This window comes from Phytophthora infestans, genomic scaffold (genome assembly GCF_000142945.1).
Source record: "Phytophthora infestans T30-4 supercont1.4 genomic scaffold, whole genome shotgun sequence".
Classification (NCBI taxonomy): Eukaryota; Oomycota; class Peronosporomycetes; order Peronosporales; family Peronosporaceae; genus Phytophthora; species Phytophthora infestans.
Genome location: NW_003303755.1, coordinates 2,774,052 through 2,797,793, shown reverse-complemented (window position 1 = coordinate 2,797,793; position 23,742 = coordinate 2,774,052). Strand labels below are relative to the sequence as shown.

The following is a 23,742-nucleotide window of genomic DNA, read 5'->3' as shown; positions in this document are numbered from 1 at the left end:
GCCGTTTATTCACCAGATTTCTTTTTCTGACGAGCTCGAGGAAGTAACATTTCCTGCAAAAACTGATCAACACGCTTGTGTAAAGAGACGTACGGGTTGCAGATCACGTATTCGGTGAGTGCCGCCAGTGCCTCTTGGAAGTCGCTGAAGTCTGCACGCAGCATTTCCAGTTCGGCTTCTGTGCTGATTGTCGCGGTCGTCATTGTAGAAGAGTTGCCATCATCACGCTGCAGATTAACAAGCACTTGTTTGAGTGTATGTTCCGTCACAAAACTGCCGATAAGCTTGCAATCTCGCGCCATGACAATAAAAGCAGACAGCGACAGTGTCGAGTTCTGTTCGCGTATAGCATGCATCGATGCATAGTAGCGGAAGATACGCTGCAGTACAGGTTTGTGTCGTTGGAAAACTTCGCGAACTTTTGGTTGTGCCACTTCGGCACGAAAGAGTTCACGCTGAGATCGTACAGCGTTCGGAAGTATATCTTGCTCCATAAGAAGCCGATAGCGTTCGTCTAGCGGTAGTGCTGGCATTGGCGCAGCACGAGTATGACCTCCCCGTGGTCCTCGAGGTGCTGGCATCGGGGCATATTTTATCGCTGCTAGCCGCACAAGGGCATCTGCAAACTGTCGACCGGAAAGTTCCGGTCCCCCCTCAGTTACTTCATTGGCGCCATTTTCGACTTCAGTCGCAGGTGTTACTGAAGAGGTCGGAAGCGCACTCGCTCCCCCCGTTGCCGGTGTATCCAGCTGTAGGGCAGCTCTGTAGATGTTGTCAGCCACTTGAGATGTGATGTGCTTGTCTCCCGTGAAGCAGTCTTTGATGAACTTGTTGAATTCTGTCAAACTCATTGCCGCAAGACTTCCTGCCCCACCACTCGCACTGTAATAACGCCAATGCTTTTCAGTCATGGTTTTCTCCAAACGAGCATGGAAAGTATTCACCTGTGTACCTGTAGTGTTTGAAGATATCGTTGAGATCCTGGCTATACGCGTGCAGAGCGCGACGGACAGCAGCTGTAGCAATACCAACATCTCGTTCAGGTACGAACGGCGGCATGACGGACCCAGCGTTCGTCGTGGTGGAGCTTTTACGGCCTACAGATTGATTGAGCAGATTGAAAGCGTTTTCGCTGTCGTGGACGAGTAGTCCGCGAATGCACGCGCTGTCGACACGGGAGAACTCACGTATACGCTCATGTGTCCGCTCATCCACTAGTCCCAGAGGAGCGTTTGGAAGAATATCGCGTGCACGGACGCAAGACCAGGTTATCGCAAGTACCTTGTAAGCGATTTGTGAGAGTGCGCTGGAGGCTTCATTCGATGTCACAGCGATTTGATTCAGCTCGGAATGCAGCTGTTTGAAGAGCGTTTCGCACGTCCGCATCTCTTTGAGAAGGTGAGCTACCATCCCGGCGTCGTAGTTGTCGTTCATCCGTTTTACCTCGAGAAGTAGACCACGAACGCGTCTCCAAGTCGTAACGATATTGAGGAAATCCCCACGCTGTTTCTCCATGTTGAGCTTACGAACAGTACCCCTGAATTGAACAACCGTCAGGTGGTAAAGTTCCGTGTCGTGTAGTTTCAGTGGTACTTACACAGCGGTACCGAAGAGCATAGCAACGAAAGCGACATTTTCTGTGCCACTAGCAGCGTGGATGCTGTCGCTGGTGACAACTTGTGGCAATGGCGGCTGAACGCGCTCGTGGAAAGTAGCGATATTTTGCAGTCTTTGATCGACGTCTAGTTCATGAACCATCTACATAGAAGCAGTGAGTTTAAAATCAAGTGCTGCCATGGCAGAGAGATTTACCGAGGCGTCGAACCACGACGGGAACAACCGATGCAACAAGAAGGAAAGGCGTCGACCGTCGGCGAGATCAGACGTGAAGTTCTTGACAGTCCGGTCGGCAGGTTTCTCAACTGATGACGACAAACTTAAGTGCATCCGGAACCAGTAAAGCAACAATGTATCGATCGGCATTTGGGCCAGGTCACGGACAGTGACAGCACGATAACGTGCTGGTTTTGCCGCAGTTGTGCGTGATGCCATCGTGGTTAACGCGGTCGATGTGCGACCTCCGATGCTTTTGCTGAAATATAGCGACGAAAGGCTCACCGAACCATCAGCAGCGTCAGCCTTCACTTTGAGCTCATTTTCTGTCTGGATCTAACGACGATCATCACAACGATTAAACGCGAGGAACCAAGACTAAAGAGGGCCACAGCAACCTACCATTTCAGCAAGGTGCTGAAGTACACTTCCGTCCAGCTGATACTCAAGCGAGTCCATCATGTCTTTGGACATCTGAATGGCGCTCGTTTCGACCATGCGTGCCATGCCGAACATGGTTTCTAGCAGCATACGATTAGTGCGATCCATGCGTTCATCATCTTGGGCGAGCAACGTGTCCATCCGCTCATAGTTCGCTTCGCGTCTGCGTCCAAGAGGAAAGTTTCCGTTGTCCCCACCATGGTGTCTTCCATTGTCGTTGTCGTTTATGCCGTGGTTGTCGTCTTCCCCATCTCCACCACCAGTAAAGGCAGCAGCGGCTGAAAGATTCTCTAAGTGATCCACACGATACGAAAGCTGTTTGTTGGATACGGTTAAGCTGTCGATGATCCGAGCCATAGATTTTGCTTTGGCTTCAGCCTCAGCAATCGCGATATCCTTCCTACTCAAGGATGCAGCAGTGACGGATAACATCGTCTGATAATCGGCACTTTCCCGGTGATACGCTCGTCTCAGTGCTTCGATACGCCAGACACGAAACCACGCAATGAGGTTCGTCCTGCGCATGCTTTGAAAGCCTTGAATTTTCAGCTAAATACAGCAGTACAGTATCAGTGAGAGCCTGGTTGAAAATCCAAAGCTGAGAACTTCTTACCGCGCGAATTTGACGCTGAGCAGTCATTGCGTTGGCCCATCCACGAAAAGTTAGCGCGAGAGTCTCTCGATCCCGGCGCTTAGTTTGATGAGCTATAAGCTTACTCACTTTACCAGGTAGCTGTTGACGCGTCGTACGTGTGCTTTCACGTTCTCTTACGGTCGTAACGAGTGCTTGCATTTTACGGCGAAGACGTTTAAATTCCTGGATGAGATATCGGCGTAAGTGTCGAATTCAAAGGAGATTAATGCAGAGTTGGGAGTACCGTAAAGTATGGTGTGCGGTGTTCGTAGTCCAGTCCACCACCCTTGATTGCATGATCTTGTGCTTGAGTTTGTGTTGGGGGCAAGAAGATCGATGCTACCAACTCAGCGTGAACTCTTCGCAAGAAGGCGATGCTCTGACCTACTGTAGCTGCCACTGGGTCGACATTATTGTGAGTTGCTTTGCTAACTGCTATGCGTGAAATGTACTTCTCAAGCAACTGACAACATACAACGGTGTAGAATCGATTGGGTGCTTCAGCCCAAGATGCCATTCGCTTCGCTTCGTTCAACTTCATCTCACAAAATAGCGAGATCGAAGCAAATTGCTCCTCGCCCGAGTGAATCGACCACCGACTCAGCAAAAGACGCGCCAAGTCTTCACCGTGTTCATCTGCCAATTCGTCAATTGCCGGATGCAGCACCTGAAACTCCGACACACCGTCGCGATTGTTCTTGCGGCCTGAATTTAAATCGCTTTCTGTCGCTTGCTGTGCTTGGTGACATGATGACGAGCTGCTATTTGGAGTGGCTGCAACATGCCGGAGCTGCATCGGGGGGAGCACAGGTGTTTCCAGGAACTCCATGGATGCTCCAGAAACTCGCGCAGGCATCACTTTCCCCATCCGCGACGTTGTCGGTGTCTCCGGCTGCCGTCGAGATGATCGATGAGGGAGACGATCGCTAACAGATCCACCATTTGGAGCACTGTTTGAGTTTCGACTGTCGGGGTTAGCGGTGGCGCTGGGCAAATGCAGTTGGGGCACTGCGCGGCCACCTGTGCCTGACAAAGGCTCCATTGACACGATGCACTATCCCGTGCTGCCGTTTCGCCATCATTTACAAATTCCGGTTGGTGTGAAAGGGCGTGATATCATCGTGAGTTATGATTGCAACAAAAACAGCGAAAAGGATACACTCTGTTTACTGTTACCGGTAGCTTGTTAGTCCTATAATCGCTGATGTTGATTACATGTAGCCAATCTCAAGCCTGTGCTTATTCAGCTCAGCGGCATCACGTCAACCAACCAGGTACAGCGCTGCTGCAAGCGTGTCAGCTCGATCTCGCGTCGGCTGGATCCTCTTGAGATCAGGCCAGTTGCGTTGGCGATGCACGGTGAGCACTCCGCGCTCCTATTTGCTACAGTACTGCACGGTGCAGTACTGTAGCAAATAGGAGTGAAGGGGTGCAGTGCACCCCTTCTGGCGGTATCTATCGAGACCTATAATACATGTACCAGAATCTGGTCCAGATTGGTCCGATCAAAGCATTTCGTCCTATCCTTTTAAAGCTCCCTCCCTGGCTCATGGTTATTCAATGTAGGATCGCTTCAACATCCTACATGCTTAGCCGCTGAGCTTAACGCTTCCCGGTACTTCGCTCCAACGCTGATGCGAAGTCGTCCAACGAGGAACAACACTCGTGTACATGTACATGTAACGCTAGTCGTGTTGGAGCTACAGTACCGCTATATCGCCAAATCGCTCCTTGCAACACCGGAAAGTGTCGTCACTTGCCAATCAAGACATCACTAAAAGCGGGTACTTCAACCTCTGCAGCTAAATTTTACTGATTCAGAGGGGGGTAGTACATCCTACGTGAGCACAGTAAGTAAATGGCAAATGCTATGAAGTCGATGTAGTGCTAACGTATCAGCATCTTTGCTTTCATATCAGGTTTAAGCTGATGCTAACAAACCTCACTTTCTGAGAGAGATTAATACGCTACACCATAACGTAAAGAGTAAGTTACCTTCTGGCAGCGGAGTGATCGACGTTGAGGGTAACCTCATACTTCTCTTCGTCCTCGTCCGCTATGGACGCAATTTCAGATCCACTGTCAGAGCCGTCCGTCTTCGTGTTGCTCGGATATTCTTCACGCATAGCAAAGTACGGAGCCCTCGATGGCAAAGGGCTCTGGAGCGAAGTGGGGACCGATACTCCACTACCAATTGGAGAGATAGTTGCGCCCATGGCAACCTTTCCATCTTCTTCCGAAGCACTGTCCCCCTGATCACTGCTTTTTTTCCCGTCTTTCTTCTTTTCGTCCTGCATCATGAGGTAGTAACAGGTCTCCAGCTCGACCTTGGACGTCTGGGGTTTGTGAAGCTCGGTGTGGTCGCGCCACGTTTCCAAGTTCAATGACAACTGGGGGCGCCTCGCACGGAGCATCTCACGCTCGCGGCGATGTTGCTCCCGCCTTGACTCCAATTCCTGTCGCACGAGACTCATTTGATGATCCCCGCGTCGCTCTCGCCACTTTCGCTGCATATAAAGCATGATCATGATGCATAGCGCGACAAATGCCACGGCCAGGTACATCATATCGAAGCTCTGAGTGCCGCTTGTCGTGGAGGAGGCGGTGTCGCTGCTGCTGCTACTACATTCACTGGAAGACGAGGCGGAAGACACGATGTCACAAAGTGACGGGCAAATGCACGCGCCATCTTCGCCAGCGCACGTTGGTTTTGATGAGCTCACAGTGCAGGAGGAACAGACGCTATCGCTGGCGCTGCAGTATGTGGTTCCTGCGGACGAGTTGGAAGCGGTCGCGGTCGCGATCGTGCACGTGCCGTCCATGAGGTTGTACGCGCATCCCTGTTGGTGCAAGCAGGAAATAATGTTATTTTTATTTAATGTATCGACGGGAAAGAAGAGCAAATCGTACCGTGGTCGCGACGCACTGAGTGCACATGGTGGAGAGCTGGCAAGCGGAGAAGGCGTCGTTGATCAGGCTGCACGTATCGCCGAGCGCTGAGCCGAGCACCAGCGATGCCAATAGAGTCGTCGTCTTGAAGCGGATCATCGCCGTATTTACCAAGTTAGCGTACCTTATCGCCGATCTTTCAAAATGGAAAGTGTCGTCGCTGGCTGCATGTTCAGTTCGGGGTTTCTCCCTAAGCAAAAATGTACATCACAAAAAAACATCTTGAAGGGATGCTGTACCCATCTCCGGTTGCGCAAATTCTGATTGGCGATGATTGGCATGACGCGCCGAAAACAAACAACGGCTAGAGAGCTCAGAAAAACGTAGCATTTCGTTTCTTACACCTTTGAGGTCTAAAATAAGCGAAGATTTGCACTTTAGTGGCAAGTTTATAAGAAGGCTGTCCAACTGTGACACAATTTGGTGACGCTCCATTGGATCGACATAGAGTGTGCTGATTCATAATCAGAACTGTGCGCAAGAAAACAAAAACTGTTTCTTCACGTGCATTTGATGTTTTGACAGCTGCTACATCATGTTCACAATGCTCCGCATTTCCGGTGTTGCCTTTGTAAAAGTTCACTGCCTTTGTAAAAGTTCATGATCAAATGTCTAGTTACGTCTACACTAGTTCCGCTGTTTGATCCTCGAACCTCTCTTCAGCGTCGTCCTATATCGGTGAAGACTGCACTGCAGTCTACAGGTCCGTTGCGGCGACGGCCTGCGCGACGTACCTGTCACCAGCTTCAACATGTTCGCCGGTCTCTGCAACTTCACCTTCGCTCCCAGCCGACAGATGCCGACGTCTGCCGCTTTCCATGGGTACGAAGCACGAACGCAACTCCAGATCAGCAAGCCGCCCGTCCATCGGATCGGTGCGCTCGTTGAGGTGGTTGCGCCAGCCATCGAGCTTGACACGACCAGGCAGATCACGTCGACTATTACCTCGCCGCTGTCGATGGAAAAGACGGCGAATGCTGCAGCTATCAGAGCAAGGACTACCTTTAAAGAGCACACACGTGACGAGCGGAAACAACACGGCAGCAGCCGCGATGAGGCTACCGTAGCCCACCTTGCCGATAGATCCGGGCTTACACTTTCTGGGTTGGATCGAGATGTGCTCACAATGGGAAGCACAAGCACAACCGGAGGAGCCCAAGCAAACAGCAGGTGCATTGTCCAAGCGGCAGGTGGAACAGGCTGGGTCGTGCTACTGCAATACTTGACCTTGCCGCTGATGAAATAATCTGCACTGGAAAGCTCGCTCGAATGAGATTTAGTTACGGCTACACTGGAGATCGACACACAGCGGGCAGTTGAGACTTCAACAGCGCAACCAGCTCGTGAGAGGCACGTCGTGCAAGCTACAGGATACCAGCAATCACTGGTGTACTCGTCTTGGCTACAAATATCAGTGATGTTTGTAGTATTCGTCACCGAGACTTCGGCTGCTGTCGAGCTGGAGGAAGACGAGCTGGACTGAGCTCGAACATCCAACACGAGCAATAGCCCTACGAAAAATATTCTACATGTAGCAGCCATCGGTGTACAGTGTACAGAGAGGTGAATGCTGCCGCCGACACCAGGAAGCGGGCAGCAAATCGGTACACGATGCTCTGCAAATAGCTCGAGTGATCTGCTAAACAAGGCAACAAGCAGGTACAGTACAAAACAAAAAGATTGGTAAGTTCAACACCGTGTCAATGTCTTGCCACGTTGCGTGCATCGATAATCAAGTTACTGTAACTCTAACTCGATCAGATTGTTCGAGATAAGCATGGTACCAGCCAGCAAGCTAGAACAAGTAGCACGCTCGACATCACTGGAGCTTGTGAGCCTCCTACGCCTCATGGATCTTGGCGAGACGCTTGATGGCCTCTTCGATGGCTTCGTCAGTCTTGCAGTAGGCAAAACGCGCCCACTGGCTGCCTTCCGCTTTGTTTTCGCTGCAAAAGAACGCAGTTGTTGGGATTGCCGTCACACCCTTGGTAATGGTAAGCCAGCGGCAGAATGCCCAGTCGTACGACATACCCGGTTCAATAAAGCTGTCGGGCACCTTCACGGCAGAAATGTCCGAGTACAGGAAGATGCCACCGCCCGGAGTGATTGGGGTGATGCCAACATCAACCAGAGCGCGGCTAAGGCGGTCACGCTTCTGCTTGTACTGGTCGGCGACGAAGGCGTAAAAGGTCGGGAATCCCTTGTACGGCTTCTCGGCGAGCTCCAGCATGTTGGCGACGGCTTCCTGAAAGGGAGTGGCCACACTGAACTGGATCCAGTTGTTCGCGAGGTAGATGCCCTTGATCAAATTGCTGGGGCCAATAGCCCAACCCACCTTCCATCCAGTCACGGAAAATGTCTTCCCTGCACTCGAGACCGTCAGTGTACGCTCCCACATGCCGTCAATGTTGGCGATCCGAACGTGTTTATTTCCATCAAACAGAATGTGCTCGTACACTTCGTCTGAAATAATGATCACACGCGGATACTGACGCACGTATTTGGCAATGAGCTCAAGTTCCTCCGCCGTGAACACCTTACCCGTCGGGTTGTGAGGGTTGTTCAAGAGCACTGCCCGCGTTTTAGAGGAAAATGCTGCCGCTAGAGTTGGCTCGTCAAGGTAGAACTCCTTAGAACCAGTTTGATCACATGTACGCACGTGAAGTGGCACATAGCGACACACGCCGCCGGCCATCTGCACCTGGGCGGTGTATATGTCAAATGCCGGTTCGAATACGACAACCTCGTCTCCTGGCTGCACGAAAGAGTTGACAGCAGCGTAGACAGTCTCCGTAGCGCCAACACCCACAGCAATCTCATTCGTCCAGTTGATCCCGCGGTTTAGCTCCTTAGAGTATTTCTTAGCCAGCACCTCCACGAGCTTCTTGTGGCCCTGTGGGCGGGCATACTGGTTGAAATCGGCATCCAGAGCATCCTTGGCTGCCTGCTTAACGAAATCCTCGCAGCGCCAGTCCGGGAAGCCCTGACCTAAGTTGACGGCCTTATGCTCTAGGGCCAGCGGAGTGAATTCGTGCCAGACTGTGGGCTGGTCGAACCCGTCAAGGCGCTTTGCGAGCTGCTCCGCCATGATACAGGCAGGTCAAATGAGTTTTGGTGGCGGGAACAATCGGCCAAAATAGGTTGTTAAATGACCGGACCAATCAGCGCCTGTATTTCTTACAGCAACAGTATCCGCTCGCATCATTGGGGCAGATTGGAAGAGTAGTGTTTTTAGTGATACATGTATTGTGCTTTGCAGCCTTTTTGGCAGTTTTAGTAGTAACTCGTACGATTTGTGAATGTATCGCTATCTACAAATCGTATTTAAGTACGATTTGTTGTAATCCGTGAACGAGTTAGTGTTCAGGCATCAATAGAGTTCGTAGATGTACTGAGTAGCGCGGAGCCAACCAACATGAGAAGCATTTCGTTTGGCACTTTTAAAAAGTGCCATTTCAAGACAAGTCTTACAACATGGCATATTCAAAAGACCTTCGTTGGCGTGCGGTAGTACTATTTTTTGTTAATAATCATGATGTGGTCCAGATAGGCCACGTGCTCGGAGCCTCGGCGCGCTCCATCTTGCGCTGGAATCAGCTTTTTAAAAGGCATGGCATGGTGACAGGCACGAAGCGGAGAAAGCGAGCCTCCCGGTGGCCGGCAGCTGTGTGCTCATTCGTTTTAAAGTACGTCCAGGACCACCCATGCTTTTATTTGGAGGAACTACAAGACACGCTTCGCTACAAGTATGGGGATATTAAGTTGTCGACAGCAACAATTTGCAGAGCTCTTCGGGTCGATTTAGGGCTGTCAAGGAAGGTTTTAACTAAACGAGCACGCGAAGCTAAGGCCGACCAAGTGCAAGATTACATTGACAAGCTAACTCCCTTCTACTCAGCGCCCGAGCAGCTTGTATTTCTAGATGAGACTGCGAAGGATAGTCGCGATGGAGGCCGGCGATACGCATGGTCGAAGCGCAACACGCCTGCAGTGGTCACGTTGCCTTTTGTGCGAGGAGATCGGGTTTCCGTTCTGGCGGCAATGTCGACGGATGGTTTTTTTGGCTGGAAATGCACAACTGGGACTTTTACCCGGCATGTTTTTCACAAGACCTTTCACGAAAACATTTTGCCGTTTTTGAACCCATGGCCGCTTCCTCGCTCAATCCTCATACTGGATAATGCTAAAATTCACATGTACAGGGAGCTGGAGGAAGCAGTCCACAGTGTGGGTGCGCTGATATTTTATCTACCACCGTACTGTCCTCAACTCAACCCGATCGAAGTTGGTTTTTCACTGCTGAAAAGATGGATCCAGAAAAATGCCAATTTGGCTTTTGCCTTTGCGCCACAGGAAGTACTCGACTTGGCGATGTACGCCTGTACACGTGCGAAACAGGGAACGCGTGGAATCTACAAACATTGCGGATATGCATCTGATTCATTATTAATAAATGCTAGTGTAGCTGCTAGCGTTGAACAAACCCCATATACAGCTACTGATGATCTTCATCCTCCATATTGTTTGCCGGAATGTTCATCGGTATATCGGCGTTATGAGGGCGCCTGAGATCACAGTCCGGCAAGCCGAGGATATCGCGAAGATCATCCAGTGAAACAACGATGTTGACTTCGCTATCATTTATCATAATTCTTACCGTTCTAAAGCGGCGATCCAGTCGCCTTCGCTCAGCTTGTTGCTCATGCGCCATTTCGCGGCGAGCCTCGTCGACAGCACTGAGTTCACGATAGGCTGCGTGCTCGGGGACTGTTGGTTGAGTTCCATCTGGTCGCGCGCGTGCTGTGTAGCAAAGTACCGCAAAGCCAAACTATTTTGTTCAAGTGGGGGCTGGCTAGTAGTAGCGAGGTGCTCTCTAATTCGAATGGACGCTTCGTTGATCCGAGCTGTAGTTGCTCGCCGAATCGAATTTTGAATATGTACAATCATATCAAAGCCACAACACGTTAGTTTTATAATTTGATACATTAGAAAGCAATTACATCCGTACCTTTACAGCATACACGAACACTAGCAGTCGGAAATCAGTCAGCGCAACTTTCCTGCGCTGTGAATTTCGCCAAGCTTGCACGACTTGCGTGTCAAATGATTCAGCACTTAGCTTGACAAACTCGCGCTGTTTCGTGTTGGTACCAGGTTTAAGATACATGTCTTTTTCAGGCCACGATATGGCCTCTTGGGCGCTTAGAATTGCGTTCACCTTCGCAAGCAATACGGCATGTCCTTCAGCTGACCGTAAACTCAATGAATGTGGTTGCTTGTGAACGGCTCGAACATCGTTCAGGGGCTCACCCAGTTTGATAGTCAAGACTACCTGGATCTCTTCATCGCCAAATATGTCTTGCACAGTGTCGCCGTTTGTAGTTGCGTTAGACTCCATGAATGAAAATGTGATACAAAAGGTAATTCTGCTGTGTACATAAGATCATGAAGACGAAACCAGAATTAGTGCGAGCCCGTTTTACTTGCAAATTATGTCTTATGTATTCTTACCCTCACCATACTGCTCTGTATTCAGCTGACATGATATCATATACATGCGTGAGTGTTTTCAATGTAGTTGCTCGTGAAGGTTTGGTAACGTATCTTCGTTGTTAGTTGTCCCGTGCTCGAGATGCCGGCGTTTGAAGAGGATCTGGCACGCCAGACAGAGTGTTGGCGAAGATGAGCGTCATACCAGCATAATAATTCCGATAGTCGTGTAGTCATGTCGGTCTAGACGAGTCACTGGCGCTGACGGTGCAGCGAAGAAGCTCGTGCTGCCTAACTAGCTCACAGCGCAATAAACGTTGACGACAAGACTCCGTGTTAGCATGCTCCCTGAAGTTAACATGTAGCCGTGGCGACACACACGCACCGTTGTGGACTTGTAACATGACGCTGCCAGTTGATCTAGTCACTGTGAGCTTCGCAGTGCGGCCTGCTCTCCACTGGATATCTTAACGACTTGTGGGAAATCATGCACTAATTGGTGCAAAAGATAAGTATGAATTAGGGCACTAATTAGTGCGACAAAGTCGATTCAAAGCACAATACGTGTTTTATACGCCCAAACGCGCTGGCTAATAGCAATTCGGCTGGCAAATGCTATCTTGACACAACGTTGACGAGTTGCTAAAGCTATGCGTAGTGGTCGCGGCTGAATGATTCAAACCGGCCCTTGCTTTCAGCTTTCGTTTGTACTCATGTAGACTACCACATGATGTAGTCAAATGCGTCGAGCATGCTTACTGGGTTACCGAGCTAGGATGTCTCCGAAGATACCGGGGGTACACGCATGATTCATACTGTAATTAATTGCGCAGCGTCCAACCCGTCATGCCAACAGGAAATATCAAAATTCGCTGGGTCTTGTGAATACCCTGGTCATTTTCGAATAACCGATGACACAGGAGGTTCGAGCTTGGAGCATTATTTAGGACTTAATACGTAGTTGCACAAAGCTTACTTTCACCTGGTTTTGATACTATTGCTGGGTTACTTTTGAATTCTGTAAAGCATATTGAAATCGAATAAGTTTGACATCGCAATCATGTGATCGTCATAAACTTTGGATGCCCCGTCGTAGCGGTACATGTTCGCTCACTTTTCAATTTGCAAGCACGCGCCAAACCATTCGGACCAAGACCTAAATTATTCCATCATGTGCTCTGCGCCCACCAACAACATGAAGTACCGCTTCTTGGTCTGCTCGTATCCAAGTTTGGCTTTGGGAGCTTCGTCACCTTCGACATGCAAATGGACTTTGAGAAGTCCTACGCCGTCTTCGAGTACGCCTTCAAAAGCGGCATCAACTTTTTGACAGCGCCGAGACATATGCGGATGGCGAGGCTGAAAAATTCATCGGCAAGATTGTCAAGACGGGCGTCGAGCGCGGGGTTTGGAGCCGCGAGGACCTAGTGCTCACCACCAAACTCTTCTTCGGCACAAAGCTCGCCCACGGTGGTGGTGGCCCTAATGATACTGGTCTGAGTCGCAAGCACGTTATTGAGGGCATGAAGGGGTCGCTCAAACGCTTTGACCTGGACTACGTCGACGTGATCTTCTGCCATCGTCAGGACCCGTACACCCCCATGGAGGAGATTGTGCGAGCCATGAACTACGTGATAGATCAAGGTTGGGCGTGCTACTGGGGTACCAGTGAATGGACGGGTGCTGAAATCATTGAGGCGTGCGATGTTGCTGACCGCCTGGGTCTCATTCACCCGGTAAGCTTTATTAACAATGCCTTGGTCCATCGTGTGCAACTAAATGTGACTGACATGGCTGGAGTAGATTTGCGACCAAACCCGCTACAACATCCTCGATCGCTCTCGCGTAGACTACGACTTTGTGAGCTTGTACAAGGTACTTCTTCCTTACACTCTTTGCTGTGGTTTGCTCCCCTGTTTTCGAATGCTATCTCAGAAATACAAGTACGGTATTACTGCATTTTCGGCGCTGTCCAGTGGTGTGCTAACTGGCAAGTACAATGACGGGATCCCAGAGGTGAAATTCTCTTCACTGCTCGCAAAATATGCTGTGTGACTTCTAATGAGACCGATTAAACTCGGGTTTTGCTTGGCAGGGCTCTCGCATGTCGATCCCGTGGTTTACGAAGATTCTCTCGAACGGTCTTCAAGAGAAGACAACCAAAGCACGTCAGCTAACGGAGATTGCCAAGGAAATCGGCTGCACGCGTCCACAACTAGCTATCGCATGGTGCGTTGCCAACACAAATGTGTCCACTGTCCTTCTTGGTGCTTCGAGAATCGAGCAACTCGACGAGAATCTGAGGGCTCTGGAGTATGAGGACAAGATTACACCTGAGATTCGTGACAAGATTGATGCTATCGCAGATTTCAAGCCTGAGTTGACAAAGGTTCAGGACAACGTCCACCAGATGCGTGGAAAGTGGCAATAAAGTAGCGTCGCACAAGACGATCAGTAGGTGTTATAGCCCATAATGCAACGACGTTGGATTCTTTGGTAAAACAAAGCTTTTAGGAAAAATAAAGAATCCGCTTTTTCTTTCTTCTTAAATAACTTCGTCATTTTGACATATTATGGCTACATATTTCTAACCACTCGTTTCAGATTTAGAAATTGAGCTATAGTAAATGCTGCCAGCCCAAGCCAGTCAAACTTCTTCACGGTGGCGATGAGGTTCCACGACTTTAAGCCGGCGCTGTGTCCTGAGATCCTGGCGGAGACCGATGCGCTGGGATTCGAGCACATGACGCCCGTGCAGGCGGCCACACTGCCGCTGTTCCTGTCCAACAAGGACGTGTGTGTAGATGCCTGCACAGGTAGTGGCAAGACGCTGTCCTTCGTGTTGCCCATTGTGCAGCTCCTCAAGGCCAAGCTGGCAGACGGCAGTATCACGGCACCACGTCATGCCGATCTCACGAAACTCGTGGCTATGGTCATATCACCTACGCGTGAGCTGGCTCGCCAGATCTTCGAGTGCGCCGAGAAGTTCTTCGCTCGTGCCTTGTCCACGGTGCAGCTGCTGCTGTTCGTAGGTGGCACCAGCGTGGACGAGGATCTGTCGCTAATCCGCGGGGCAGTAGGCAAGTGCTCGGTAGTTATTGGCACTCCAGGCCGTACCGAGGACCTGTTGAATCGCTGTGTAGGCTCCAGTGTCGAGACGCGCGAGTTCGAGATACTCATTTTGGACGAGGCTGATACTTTGCTCGACATGGGCTTCGAAGTGAGTCTCAACAAGATCCTGGAACACCTACCCAAGCAGCGACGTACCGGGCTTTTCTCAGCTACGCAGACTCAAGAAGTGAAGGCGCTGGCACGCGCTGGACTGCGTAACCCGGCCACCATCTCTGTACAGGTAGCGAACAACACGCAAATTACACCAGCCACCCTACAGAACTACTATTGTTTGGTAGGCCACGATCAAAGACTGTCAGCACTGCACCACTTTGTGCAGGCTAAGAAGGGCGAAAAGCTCATCGTCTTCTTCTCGACATGTGGATCCGTGGATTTTTTCAGTCGTGTGTTGGAGGAGCTGTTTAAGGGTAAAAATGACTTTCCAGTTGTGGCGCTGCACGGAAAGATGCCGCAGAAGAAACGCACAACAAATTACGATCACTTTTCGGCCCTAAAGTCGGGGCTTTTAGTGTGTACGGACGTCGTGGCGCGTGGTATCGATCTACCTGATGTGGACTGGATCGTGCAGTATGATCCACCACAAGACCCGAACTTCTTCGTGCACCGTGTGGGTCGAACAGCTCGTGCTGGACGCTCCGGCTGCGCGCTTTCCTTCTTATCTTCGAACGAAGATGCGTACGTGAACTTCTTAAAGATCCGTAAAGTTCCGTGCGAAGAAATGACGCTCCCATTGGACACGATGGAGGATGTTTTACCCAAGGTCAAGTCGTTTATTCTGGAAGACCGCGATCTGCTTGAGAAGGGCACCAAGGCCTTCATGGCGTTTGTGCGGTCGTATAAAGAGCACCAGTGTCAGTTCATTTTCCGCTTCAAGGAACTCGACTTGGGTGCTGCTGCACGTGGCTTCTGTCTGCTGCAACTACCCAAGATCAATGAGCTACGCAACGTGCGTATTGACTTTTCGAAGGCGGACATCAAAACTACTGACATTAAGTTTAAAGACAAGGCTCGTGAGAAGGAACGACAGAAGAAACTGGCAGTCATTGCGAAGGAGAACGAGATACGTGACAAGAAGAATGCCGAGATGCGCGAGAAAAAGCGCAAACGGCCGCTTGAAGAGGAGAGTCAGAAGCACCCGCGTCGTCGTGAGAAGAAGAAGGGCCTGCACCAGCAGATTGTTGAGGAATGGGACGAGTTAGCGGAGGAAGAAAAGCTCTACAAGAAGATGAAGAAGGGAAAGATCACAGAGGAGGAATACGAGAAGGCTCTGTTAGGTAAAGCGGACAGCTCCGACGACGACGATGACGACGATGAGGAGGACGGTGACAAGAAGAAAAGGGCAAAGTGGCAACGTTCGGAAGAGAAGATGAAGGAGCGCTTTAAAAAGAAGGAGCAGGTGGTGTCGAAGACGGCGGAGCAAAAACGTGAGGCTGCCAAGCGTGAGGAGCGTATTCGCAAACGCAAGAAATCTCAGCACGTTCAGCGCGCAGTGCAAAGAGCCCAGCGTCGAGGCCGGCGCTAGTCGTACGCTTTGTGGTTCAAAGAGGATAGAGGATAATACTATGCATTTCACCCCATTTTGTCGACTCTGTTTTGTGAAGCGACCGTGGAAGTCCCCAAAACGTAGCCCCTGTACGAATGTTGTAAACGTACGCCATACCGGTTGTTGGATCGATTGCTTGGGCGTATTGCCAATGCTCGTACACCTTCTCGTGCTTTTCGACAGCGATAGAGGCCTTGAAGTCGAGTCGCAGCTTCGTGTTCACTCAGAGCATCCTGTGGTTGCTGCTGCAAAGACACTGATCTAGCTTGTACTTGTTCGAGTGCCCAAGCAGCAGTACGAGTGAGTTCGCTGTTGTAGTCACGTTCAGTTCGAGTTGCAATTCTCTGTAGGATACTTGAAATTGACGGTGGTCCTATCGACTGGAGTGCTGTATTCCAGGACACTTATCAAACGAAAAATGTTAGTTGATACGGAGCCAGATTTCCGGTAACTACCACCACTCACCACTATATCCAGCAAGTCGTCCAAACAGAAGACATCCTTCCTGCTGGAGGTGCATGTCCTTCTTAAATTTGAGCATTGCATCTCGAATTGCGATCACAGTGGGCAAATCGGTAGGTTCCAGTGGTCGCATGGTAGTATTTTGCCCATGGAACGACGAACTTTCTTTTATTGCCATCGTTGCCAGAATTTCTGTCGCATATCGTTGGATGGCACCTGTGTTCTTATGCTTGTTCATCAGTTGTGCAATACCCTTCGCTCCTCCCCGGATTGCAGCAAGTTTAATTGTCTCCCGCTGGTCCAAAGTAGAAGCAGCGGACTGCGTACGAAATCCTGTTGTGGAAGCAGAGAATGGTCCCCAGCCCCCCACAGTACGAGCACGAATTCGGAAGCAGTAAGCTGTATCTGTTGCAAGTCCGTAAACTGTGACTGACGTGGGAGGAGTCATTCCGTTTCTCGCGGCATCCTCGTAGCTTAAAACTTGGAAAGCAGCAGCTCGTTTCCAAACACTCGCTTCGCCTGCTCCATCAGTGCATGCTCGGCCGGAACCGCGGTGCTGAATGTGAAATCCGAGCACAATCGGAAGCTCAGCATTTAAAGCTGGTGCGGTCCATGTTAAACTTATGCTGTTTAACGTCGAGGAGACGAATAATGGTGGTGCTAGTGATGCGGTTGGCGGTTCTACATCGGGGATAAAGTAAGAGAAGGGTCCAGTACTTGTTGATAAATCCACGCACCTGGCATTTCCCCCAGTCCGAAATCCATCACGTACTCAACACCTACGACGGAAGGTGTATGAGTTATATCGTGGAGCTCCGCAGCGTGTTCATATCGTGTTCGAACTTGACTCCTGTATTCAGCGTGGACAAGAGCGTTGTGTTTTGCAGCATCCTCCTGAATAGATTTGCAAACATATTTTAACACCTCCCTAGCTAAGAGCGAGGGGCGAGGGCCTTGCTCAAAGCTATTTTCTTTCTCCAGTTCTGGCGTGATTGCAGCTCCCCGAAAGGCATCACGGAATCGCAGCAAAAAGTTACTTACACGCTCCTCATTTGCTCGAACTGGGACTTCGGTCTTCACATTACATGACTCCATCATAATAAAATTAAGTAGCTTCGGGTTCACTCGTTCAGTTTCCTCACTGATTTCTTTGTTTGAAGATAGACGTTTCCCGGGCTCTTGTAAGCCCTGAAGACGTAGCTGCACAATCTGTTTGTACAATTGCGATATAAGCTGCTCGTGGATACGGTGGCGAATCGTTTCAGCGTCATCGATGATCTTGTCTTTGGGCTCTTGAATTTGACAAAGTTCGAGTGCGACAAACTTATTCTTGCATGGAATATCTATCGGGGTTACAGTTAGTTTTAGTATAAGCATTGACTTCGATATAAGAGGACTGCACAAATCGCAAGCCTTAGGATAGTTTTGTGCTCACCGTTGATCATTTGAGCAAGCTCGCGTTCATGAATGGCTGTTAGGACTAGCTCTTCCTCTGATGAAAGCCTCGTTTCGCTAAACAGCACATATGACCCCTCGTTGGCACCGCGAGTAACTCGAGCACCGTGAGTCTGTCCATGAAAGTAAGCTACTGCCAGCTAATAGTGCCATTTGTAATGAACTACTTACCGACAAGCACATGAAAAACGACGAATCTGGTTCTTCCGAGCATATCTTCTTCAACTCTTTCATGGTATCTTGGAACTCAATGACTGAAGGGTTTAGTAGCAGCTTGGACCTCGAAGAAAAGTGGTTGAAGTGTTGACCAACCAGACTTTCGAAAAGCGACATTGCCACATCTCTGGTTTTCTCCGATAGTGCCGGAAGGTTCTTAAAATTGTAAGACACGGCTACTAATCCAAACGTCTGCGTAGGTATCATCACTGGAGTTTGTCGCTCATCAGAGTTTACAGGCTCTGATGGGTTCGCAGTCGCAAGCTGCTGTGTCAACTTGACTGCATCTACAGTACATTTGAAAAGCAATTGAGTGTCACGATTACTTTAACGAGCGACGTTCTCACCTTCGGTTATGGTGGAAACTTGTCGAAGCTGCTGTCGCCTCTGAAGCAACAACGCCAGCTGCTTCTTGTATACTTCGCCTTCCTCGGCGGACTTTGCTTCAAGCACACGCCGCACCTGATCGTCATTCTGCATTTCGGACTACACGCTTTGAAGTGACCACTCGCATCAAGCTCGAGAAGGCGATCTTGACGTTGGCCGGTTACTATATCGGACACGCCCTAATTTAATGAGCTCGCCAATTGGTGCCCGATGAACATCCAAAGGTTGGACGATGACAACGTCGTTGCCAACTGCCCCAGGGTACTGCAGTAAGGTTTCAACGACTTTCCCACATAAGGCATGTTGAGTGGCCACAGCTCTGATGTAGGTTCTAGCTCGATTGGGGTGTTCACCTCGCAGTGTCTGGACTAGCTGAGGAAAAAAGTCAACCTCCTGCCTTCGGAATTTCTCACGGTACTCCTTTTCGTCTTTCTTCAGGAGCTCGAGAATCACTGGAGTTCGAAATGACTCTGGGACGAAACTCATCCATACCTCACGTTTCTTTCGGGAACCAAGTTTCGCCTTCGGAGAGTTTGTCTGGGCATCGAACTGCAACATGCAACAATGCGAAGTGAGTTGCTGACAAGCGCCACAAAACTCAATCAACTATCGCACCTCAAAGTTTTTCCCCTCGTGTTCTTCAATTGCGGCATCAACGAGGTGAGTCTCCAGTTCAATCCACGCCTTTTCAATAAGGAGAAACTTCAGCATTCGAGTGGCTTGCTTCTTACGCCACAAACCTTGCACGAGTTTTACTCGACGTATAAAGACTCGTAGTCCTCTAAATACGCGAAAGCCGACGCTTTTTACAGAGACGCTTTTCTGAAGCCACTCAATTAAAAGATGTGCTGCGTTTGCATTCTTGTGCTTGACAACGCGATGCTGTCTCCAGATTCGGATGGTCCGCGAAAGGCGGCTTTCAAGACGACGCTGGCTCCAGTGTAGCCTGAGCAGATTCAGCATTTTCTGCGTGAATGCGCTCAGCATTACAATGGGCTGCATGTTTTGTGCTTCGCAGAGTAACTGCTCACGTATGCGTTTTTGTAGGCGTAGCTGGGCTCGAAACTCGGACGAGGACTCGATCACCCTGCGCTCGTAGTTCTCATCTTCTTGGGTTTTCCTAAATTTATTGTTTTCCAATCGACTTTCGTGTGTGTTAACCCACTGCTGGTGTCGTTCTTGGAGTAGCTACAACATACAAACGAGTTAGTTCCTGATTAAAGCAATGAACTCGTATCAGATAAAGATATAATATTTAGAATACCATTTTTTTGAAAGCTGCTTCCATGTTAAAGCCCATTGGAGACGATGCACCTCCGGCTAATACAATCCGTTGAAAGTTCGCTCGCATCCGCTCATAGCCTCGAATCGTCTCCCAGAAGGTAGTATGGTCATCATCCGAAATCGGCAGTAGCTTGACTCGTTGTTTCATTTTCTTCAGTTGGTCATCCGCTACAGCAGTCTCCGTGGTAGTGACAATTGGTATGCTACACCGATTTAGCCCGTCCGATGACGGAATGTCAAACGCGCTCGACGAGGACTGCTGGTTCAAAGACCCCAGCGGCTGCATAGGCTTTTGAGCCCTAGCTAAGTGCCGCTCCAAGGACGCCAACATCAGTTTCTTAGACTCGGCTTGTCCTTGCTGGTCTTCACTACTGGAAGGTAATTTTCTATTCCCCTTCAAGAGTTCCTTGTGCTTGGCAAGATAGATTTCGTTGGATGTCGACATCAACGGCGCCAGGTACACTGCATCGTCAATAATTATACACCCTTTTAGTTGTCATTATCCGATGCATTGAAGCCAACAATTGCACTTGTTTTTCACACGCGCACCTACTCGCTTGTCTTCCTGATCAACAACGAGAGCCCCAGCGGGCACCGGATACTGTGGCAGGATCGGCAGCTGTGGGCGCTTCTTCGAAGACATGAGGGTCGTTTTACCAGCCTCCCCGTTTCCTTTCACCATCACTTCATTCTCCGTCTCCAGCGCTGCCACCATCTTATCGCTTTTACACCGCAAATGCACTACTAGGCCAACAAATGCGGAATCGACCATCACTCTGCGTCCAAAGTTGAAGTTTATTTCGTCGAATCAGACGAAAGGTCGCTAATAATAGCCACAAGGCTGAGCCGAAACCAAGGCCAAGGATAGCAAAGTGTTTCTACATTCGCGTCTTCTAAAAAGACGACGCAATCGCCAACTGCTACGTACAGCGAATAAATAAGGTGCTGCAGCAACCTCCGGCCCGGGAGCAGTGTGCGACAAGAGACACCAGACACCTACTCTGCTATCGACTACGAGTTTATTTCCTAGAGATACCATACAGCAGCCCGAGCCCGACTGCGTGCGCTGCTGATTTTTGACGACCGACCGAGTGAACCACATCCACCCGCTACCACAGTAACAGTCGTAGATCCCAGCAATGCCGTCGGACACTCCGCTTCACAAGGCAGCACACAATGGTGACAAGGGCGCTTGCCTTCAGATTCTGGAGGAAAAGTCGGTAGACGTCAATGCCCCAGGAGCTGGTGATCGACGGGCACTTCACCGCGCCGCAGGAGGCAATCATGCAGAATTATGTACACTGCTATTGGATAAAGGCGCAGAGATCGACGGGGTATGAGCTGTAGGCGATGCACCCACTAGAGCTCTACTGTAGTGCTAACGATGGTTTGTCTTTTATTTTGACTTTTTCTTAGGCTGACAAAAGTGGTCGGACAGCACTGCACTGGGCGTCGATCAGCGGTCACAAAGAGGCGACGTTGGTGTTGTTACAGAAAGGAGCAAACATTAATGCAGGAACCACAACGGGAATGACGGCACTCCATGGCGCAGCCGAGGGCGGTAAAGTGGAACTAGTTAGACTGCTCATGGAAAATAAGGCGGATTCCTCCAAGAAAGACTCAAATGGGAAGCTGCCCTTTGACTATGCGATGGATGGCAAGCATAAAGCTGTAGTTAAAGTGCTCAAGGATATGGGGGACGCAGCTGCGCAAAGCGCATCTTGTGTTATTCAATAGCCGTCCGACTACACGCAGCGATATTCTCTTGCCGCCAACAAATTCTTATTTGACCCCATAACATAAATTGAAGAGCTCCTTGCAAGAAATGTATTGTTACGAATAACGAGATCAGCTGTCTACCATATGTGGCTAGCGATGAATGCCTTGCAACATCCTTCCTTCATCTACCAGTCGTTCTTGTGGTAAAGCTTGCCCTTAATGCTGAGCTTGGCCGAGTTACGCGACCGCCGCTTGCCTCCTGCCTTTTGGCGTGCCTGTCGGTCACGTTGTACCCGCTGCTTAATGATCTCGTTTTCCACTGCGAACGAGTCCTGCGCTTCTTCATCGTTATTTTCGTCGCTTTCCTCCTCGTCGGATCCAACTCCCTGGCCATCAAGAGTGGTGCCTTCAACACCCTGCACAAGGTCAGGTACTTCGGCGTCCTCTTCATGCTCCTCGCCTTCCTCTTCACTTTCATCGTCGCTGTCATTTTCCTCAATGTTCTGGTGAGCCGAAAAAATCGAGAGCTGCAGAAGCATAATTTTATCAGTCAGTCTGTTGACATGATCGCATAATTACTAGTGAGAGCAGCATCTTACGTCGTGTACTTTTTCTCCAAACTCCTTTCCGAAGCCACTTGCTTCCACGTCCTCGTCTAAATGGACGTTCTCATCTGCCACAATGTCCTGCAGCTTCGGAACACGCTATAGTTGCAGAAACACACACATCATTAGCACCATAACAAAAACGTATCACGTGCATGTTAGCGATACAACATACGTCAGGTGTGTAGGCGCCGCCTTGCAGGCGCGAGAAGAACTTCACGAGTCCGTGTACATCGCGATCAAACAGCCTGTAGGCAGGTAAGCAGCATATCAGAATGCGTTTACATTCAGCAGCAAAACTGCACTCACTCAGCAGCGTTCGGGTGTGACGTCGAGATCATCTGCGGAAAATCAATCATGGTGATTTTGCCATCATCTCCGATCATAATGTTAAACTCGTTGAAGTCACAGTGCACCAGTCCATATTCCGCCAATCGCACAACAATCGACATGGCCGTGTCATAGGCATCCTTCGAGTTAGCAAGACGACGCACTTGGTTGAGCGGGTAACCATCCACAAGACTCATGCAGATCGCATGGCGGTTGCAGTCAATAGGCGTCGGCGTCGGGAAGTCACGATCGTACAAAGCCTACAATACCAACATAAAGTGAGCCATACGCTCGAAAATCATCAGACCGAAGCAGGCATATTTTAACGACGCCGTACCTTCAGGAAGGCGTATTCCTTCATAGCCGAGAGGCGCGACATGTAGAACCAACTGGCTGACTTGCGGTTCTTGAGGTAGTCTCGCTTGGACTTAACAGCGCGGAATGATGTGCGTCCGAGGCGGTGGAACTTAATTGCTACCTCTGTGCCATCCTCCTGGGTGGCCAGGTAGATGTCGGATTCCTTACCAACACCGATCTGGCGGCCAAGACCAGTGATATGGCCACGCTGCAGGAATACACGCAACGCTAGATAATCATATCCATTGTACGTGAGGCGGTACCCGTCGTAGGCGTTGCCGTCGTGCGCGATGAGCTTGTTGCGAAGTAAGTGCGACAGAATTTTCTGAACACCACCATGCCGCAGTTTGGCGATACTGGAGATCAACTCCACGGGCACCACCTCGTGATTCTTCATACCCATTTCGATGGCTGTCAGCACGCGGAAGTGCTCCCTCGTCAGGTAACGCATAGCAGTCACGTCGAGTTTCATTATTGTCTGCGACGGGTCCCAACTGTTGCTGATTTTGCCGACGCCAGTCAAAAGCAAAGTTAAGAACATGGACGTTTCGGTTAAATTGCGGTTAGTGGTAATTAGATTTGTTGCTTAAGTACATTAATTTAGGTTTTATTAAAGGACCATGTTACAATGTGTAACATGGCTCATTCCGGAAATACTTCGTAGCTAACTCCACGTTTTACACTGAAATATGCCTGTCCGGTTCGCGCTGAGGAAGCGGCAGCGACAGGATGAGAACGCCGACAAGAAGAAGCCCCGAACTTCCCTAAGCAGTGTTTTTCCCACCATTGAGGCGTTACAACAACAAGAAGGCAATGGTTCGTATGCTCGAGTGAAGTGCGAGGTGGGTCTGCTCGAAGATGTCATAGCAAAGGTGAGGCGTCTCAAGGAAGAAGGCAATACGCTC

General features: G+C 49.9%; 9 protein-coding genes across 9 annotated transcripts; 3 read left to right on the top strand and 6 right to left on the bottom strand.

The window, feature by feature from the left end:
* Positions 1-5: 5 nt before the first annotated feature.
* Positions 6-3,950, bottom strand: PITG_03680 (uncharacterized protein; the record flags this gene model as incomplete). Its single annotated transcript, XM_002906689.1, has 9 exons — positions 6-661; positions 722-882; positions 953-1,537; positions 1,598-1,758; positions 1,813-2,169; positions 2,236-2,823; positions 2,888-3,091; positions 3,153-3,581; positions 3,690-3,950. The coding sequence occupies 9 exons, from the start codon at positions 3,948-3,950 to the stop codon at positions 6-8; spliced, it is 3,402 nt and encodes a 1,133-aa protein (XP_002906735.1).
* An 834-nt stretch (positions 3,951-4,784) lies between these two features.
* Positions 4,785-6,042, bottom strand: PITG_03679 (uncharacterized protein; the record flags this gene model as incomplete). The annotated part of the gene is made up of 2 exons (XM_002906688.1): positions 4,785-5,748; positions 5,819-6,042. The coding sequence occupies 2 exons, from the start codon at positions 5,954-5,956 to the stop codon at positions 4,900-4,902; spliced, it is 987 nt and encodes a 328-aa protein (XP_002906734.1).
* A 1,655-nt stretch (positions 6,043-7,697) lies between these two features.
* Positions 7,698-8,945, bottom strand: PITG_03678 (kynurenine-oxoglutarate transaminase, putative; the record flags this gene model as incomplete). The annotated part of the gene is made up of 1 exon (XM_002906687.1): positions 7,698-8,945. One exon carries the CDS (start codon positions 8,943-8,945, stop codon positions 7,698-7,700), a length of 1,248 nt encoding a protein of 415 aa, XP_002906733.1.
* Positions 8,946-10,352: 1,407 nt separating this feature from the next.
* PITG_03677 (uncharacterized protein) lies at positions 10,353-11,255 on the bottom strand (the record flags this gene model as incomplete). The annotated part of the gene is made up of 3 exons (XM_002906686.1): positions 10,353-10,422; positions 10,515-10,761; positions 11,168-11,255. 3 exons carry the CDS (start codon positions 11,253-11,255, stop codon positions 10,353-10,355), a joined length of 405 nt encoding a protein of 134 aa, XP_002906732.1.
* A 1,352-nt stretch (positions 11,256-12,607) lies between these two features.
* PITG_03676 (voltage-gated potassium channel beta-2 subunit) lies at positions 12,608-13,778 on the top strand (the record flags this gene model as incomplete). Its single annotated transcript, XM_002906685.1, has 6 exons — positions 12,608-12,637; positions 12,688-12,912; positions 12,955-13,083; positions 13,151-13,222; positions 13,283-13,363; positions 13,443-13,778. The coding sequence occupies 6 exons, from the start codon at positions 12,608-12,610 to the stop codon at positions 13,776-13,778; spliced, it is 873 nt and encodes a 290-aa protein (XP_002906731.1).
* Positions 13,779-14,015: 237 nt separating this feature from the next.
* On the top strand, positions 14,016-16,001 carry PITG_03675 (DEAD/DEAH box RNA helicase, putative; the record flags this gene model as incomplete). Its single annotated transcript, XM_002906684.1, has 1 exon — positions 14,016-16,001. The coding sequence occupies one exon, from the start codon at positions 14,016-14,018 to the stop codon at positions 15,999-16,001; it is 1,986 nt and encodes a 661-aa protein (XP_002906730.1).
* Positions 16,002-17,144: 1,143 nt separating this feature from the next.
* PITG_03674 (uncharacterized protein) lies at positions 17,145-20,541 on the bottom strand (the record flags this gene model as incomplete). The annotated part of the gene is made up of 8 exons (XM_002906683.1): positions 17,145-17,165; positions 17,526-17,827; positions 17,920-18,052; positions 18,111-18,442; positions 18,896-19,091; positions 19,158-19,226; positions 19,807-20,288; positions 20,376-20,541. The coding sequence occupies 8 exons, from the start codon at positions 20,539-20,541 to the stop codon at positions 17,145-17,147; spliced, it is 1,701 nt and encodes a 566-aa protein (XP_002906729.1).
* A 178-nt stretch (positions 20,542-20,719) lies between these two features.
* Positions 20,720-21,659, top strand: PITG_03673 (uncharacterized protein; the record flags this gene model as incomplete). Its single annotated transcript, XM_002906682.1, has 2 exons — positions 20,720-21,160; positions 21,243-21,659. 2 exons carry the CDS (start codon positions 20,966-20,968, stop codon positions 21,561-21,563), a joined length of 516 nt encoding a protein of 171 aa, XP_002906728.1.
* Positions 21,660-21,730: 71 nt separating this feature from the next.
* On the bottom strand, positions 21,731-23,309 carry PITG_03672 (RIO kinase; the record flags this gene model as incomplete). Its single annotated transcript, XM_002906681.1, has 5 exons — positions 21,731-22,072; positions 22,145-22,249; positions 22,326-22,398; positions 22,460-22,740; positions 22,818-23,309. The coding sequence occupies 5 exons, from the start codon at positions 23,307-23,309 to the stop codon at positions 21,731-21,733; spliced, it is 1,293 nt and encodes a 430-aa protein (XP_002906727.1).
* Between the last annotated feature and the right edge of the window lie 433 nt (positions 23,310-23,742).